The sequence below is a fragment of the Engraulis encrasicolus genome, chromosome 15 (assembly GCF_034702125.1).
Source record: "Engraulis encrasicolus isolate BLACKSEA-1 chromosome 15, IST_EnEncr_1.0, whole genome shotgun sequence".
Taxonomy (NCBI): domain Eukaryota; kingdom Metazoa; phylum Chordata; class Actinopteri; order Clupeiformes; family Engraulidae; genus Engraulis; species Engraulis encrasicolus.
The window spans coordinates 50,987,591-50,990,214 of NC_085871.1; the positions used below are offsets into that span (position 1 = coordinate 50,987,591).

At 46.9% G+C, this 2,624-nt stretch overlaps 1 protein-coding gene across 1 annotated transcript in view; it reads left to right on the plus strand.

Moving 5' to 3' along the window:
• LOC134464336 (ATP-binding cassette sub-family C member 9-like) overlaps positions 1-2,133 on the plus strand; it is a 20,654-nt gene extending 18,521 nt beyond the window's left edge. The window contains exons 4-6 of the mRNA XM_063217800.1: positions 460-581; positions 1,390-1,556; positions 2,071-2,133. Of these exons, the coding sequence (XP_063073870.1) occupies positions 460-581; positions 1,390-1,556; positions 2,071-2,133 (352 nt within the window). The remainder of the gene's footprint in view (positions 1-459; positions 582-1,389; positions 1,557-2,070) is intronic.
• Positions 2,134-2,624: the final 491 nt, after the last annotated feature.

Consider the following 2,624-nt stretch of genomic DNA (forward strand, 5'->3'; position numbering starts at 1 on the left):
GCGTGTGTGTGTGTGTGTGTGTTTGTGTGTGTGCGTGTGTGTGTGTGCGTGTGCGTGTGTGTGTCTTCAACAGGCGGATGTCCTCTCCTCATCTTCACCTCTTCATGCTGTATACTGATATTGTGTGTGTGTGTGTGTGTGTGTGTGTGTGTGTGTGTGTGTGTGTGTGTGTGTGTGTGTGTGTGTGTGTGTGTGTGTGTGTGTCTGTGTGTGTGTGCGTGTGCGTGTGCGTGTGCGTGTGCGTGTGCGTGTGCGTGTGCGTGTGTGTGTGTGTGTGTGTGTGTCTCCTTTTAGGCGGATGTCTTCTCCTCATCTTCACCTCTTCATGCTGTATACTGATATTGTGTGTGTGTGTGTGTGTGTGTGTGTGTGTGTGTGTGTGTGTGTGTGTGTGTGTGTGTGTGTGTGTGTGTGTGTGTGTGTGTGTGTGTGTGTGTGTGTGTGTGTGTCTCCTTTTAGGCGGATGTCTTCTCCTCATCTTCACCTCTTCATGCCGGCGTTCATCGGCTTCATAGCGGCCACAACATCAGTGGTGTACTACCACAACATAGAGACAGCCAACTTCCCCAAGCTGTTATTGGGTAACACACACACACACACACACACACACACACACACACACACACACACACACACACACACACACACACACACACACACACACACACACACACACACACACAGTGCACACACACACAGTGCACACACACACACACACACACACACACACACACACACACACACACACACACACACACACACACACACACACACACACACACACACACACACACACACACACACACACACCTGAGTGGTGTACTATAACAGTATAGAGACGGCCAACTTCCCAAAGCTATTACTGGGTAACACACACACACACACACACACACACACACACACACACACACACACACACACACACACACACACACACACACACACACACACACACAGAGTGCAGACCAGAGAATGCAGACCACCGTGAAGGAAACAGTTTGATAGAACATTTGACTGTTTGTCACACCAAATTCTTTTAGGTCTTTCTGCCTTCCATTTGTGGAGTTCGAAACTGGAATGTCAAAAATCCCCAATGCAATTTGCGGTCACTTCTAGGCTAGCAAGGGTGAAGAATCTTTTTTTAAATCCTAGTTCCGGACCGATACCTGGACCTGGAGCACCACCAAAATGTAATCACTTGTTCCAGCAACTCCCCAAAGTTTTCTCAAAATCCATTCATAACTTTTTAACGAACAGACAGACAGACAGACAGACAGACAAACAGACAGCGACTGAAAACATAACCTCCTTGGTGGAGGAAATTACAAATTAAATTAAATTAAATTAAATTAATGGTAATATTGATTTTCATATTTGTCTCTCTCTCAGCTTTATTCATCTACTGGGTGTTGGCCTTCATCACTAAGAGTATAAAGTTGTGGAAGTTTGTGGAGAGTGCGAAGGGGCCTCAACACCTGAGATTCTGCATCACCGCCATGTTGGTTATAGTGTACGGGTTACTAATGGCCGTGGAGATCAACGTCATACGCGTCCGGGTGAGTAGGGGAGAGAGAGAGAGAGAGAGAGAGAGAGAGTGTGTGTGTGTAACCGCCATGTTGGTTATAGTATACGGGTTACTAATGGCCGTGGAGATCAACGTCATACGCGTCCGGGTGAGTAGGAATGTGTGTGTGTGTGTGTGTGTGTGTGTGTGTGTGTGTGTGTGTGTGTGTGTGTGTGTGTGTGTGTGTGTGTGTGTGTGTGTGTGTGTGTGTGTGTGTGTGTGTGTGTGTGCTAGTTAGTCAGTTGCTTAGTCAGCTTATCCCCTTCTTGGAATCTTATTTCTCAGTTTCATTTTTGCAGAACATCCAAGATGGAACAGATGTTCATTTATATTAATATTTCTATTGTGCCCCGTCATCTCTACTGTCGTCTTCTCCTCTCCTCTCCTCTCCTCTCCTCTACTTTCCTCTCCTCTTCTCTCCTCTCCTCTCCTCTCCTCTCATCTCATCTCATCTCTTCTCCTCTCCTCTCCCCAACCTCTCCTCTCCCACATCCTCTCCTGCTTAGCCTCTGTGCGCATGTGCGGCGTGTGAGTGCTGGGAGCGTGTGAGAGCGTGGCGAAGTGTTTGAGTGAGTTTTTCCCCCTTCTTTTTCCTTCTTAGTGATAGTGATAGGGTTGGAGTGTAGTCTCACTTAAACTTGATATTATATATCTGTGTTTTGGCGTTTGGGCGCTGTTGTGCCCAGACGCCAAGCATGGGCTCGAATTCGGATGGCTTTGCGGACCTGTCTCCCCGACATGGCTGCAAATGCATGCCACCTGATGAGTTTGTCACTGTTGAAGATGTGTTAAATGCAATTGCAGTTGAAGTTGGGCCAGGGAATATTGTATCTGCGTCTAGAATGAATCGAGCAATCGTTTTGTTTTTGAAAGACGTTGCCATGGTTGATTACCTCGTTCAACATGGCATTACGGTAAAAGATCAATTCATTTCCATACTACCGCTATCAAATCCGTCGAAAAGGGTCATTTTGTCAAATGTTCCCCCTTTCATTCCTGCCAGTATGCTTGAGAGCATTCTGGCCAGGTATGGAAAACTTGTTGGGCCGGAAAAAGATCC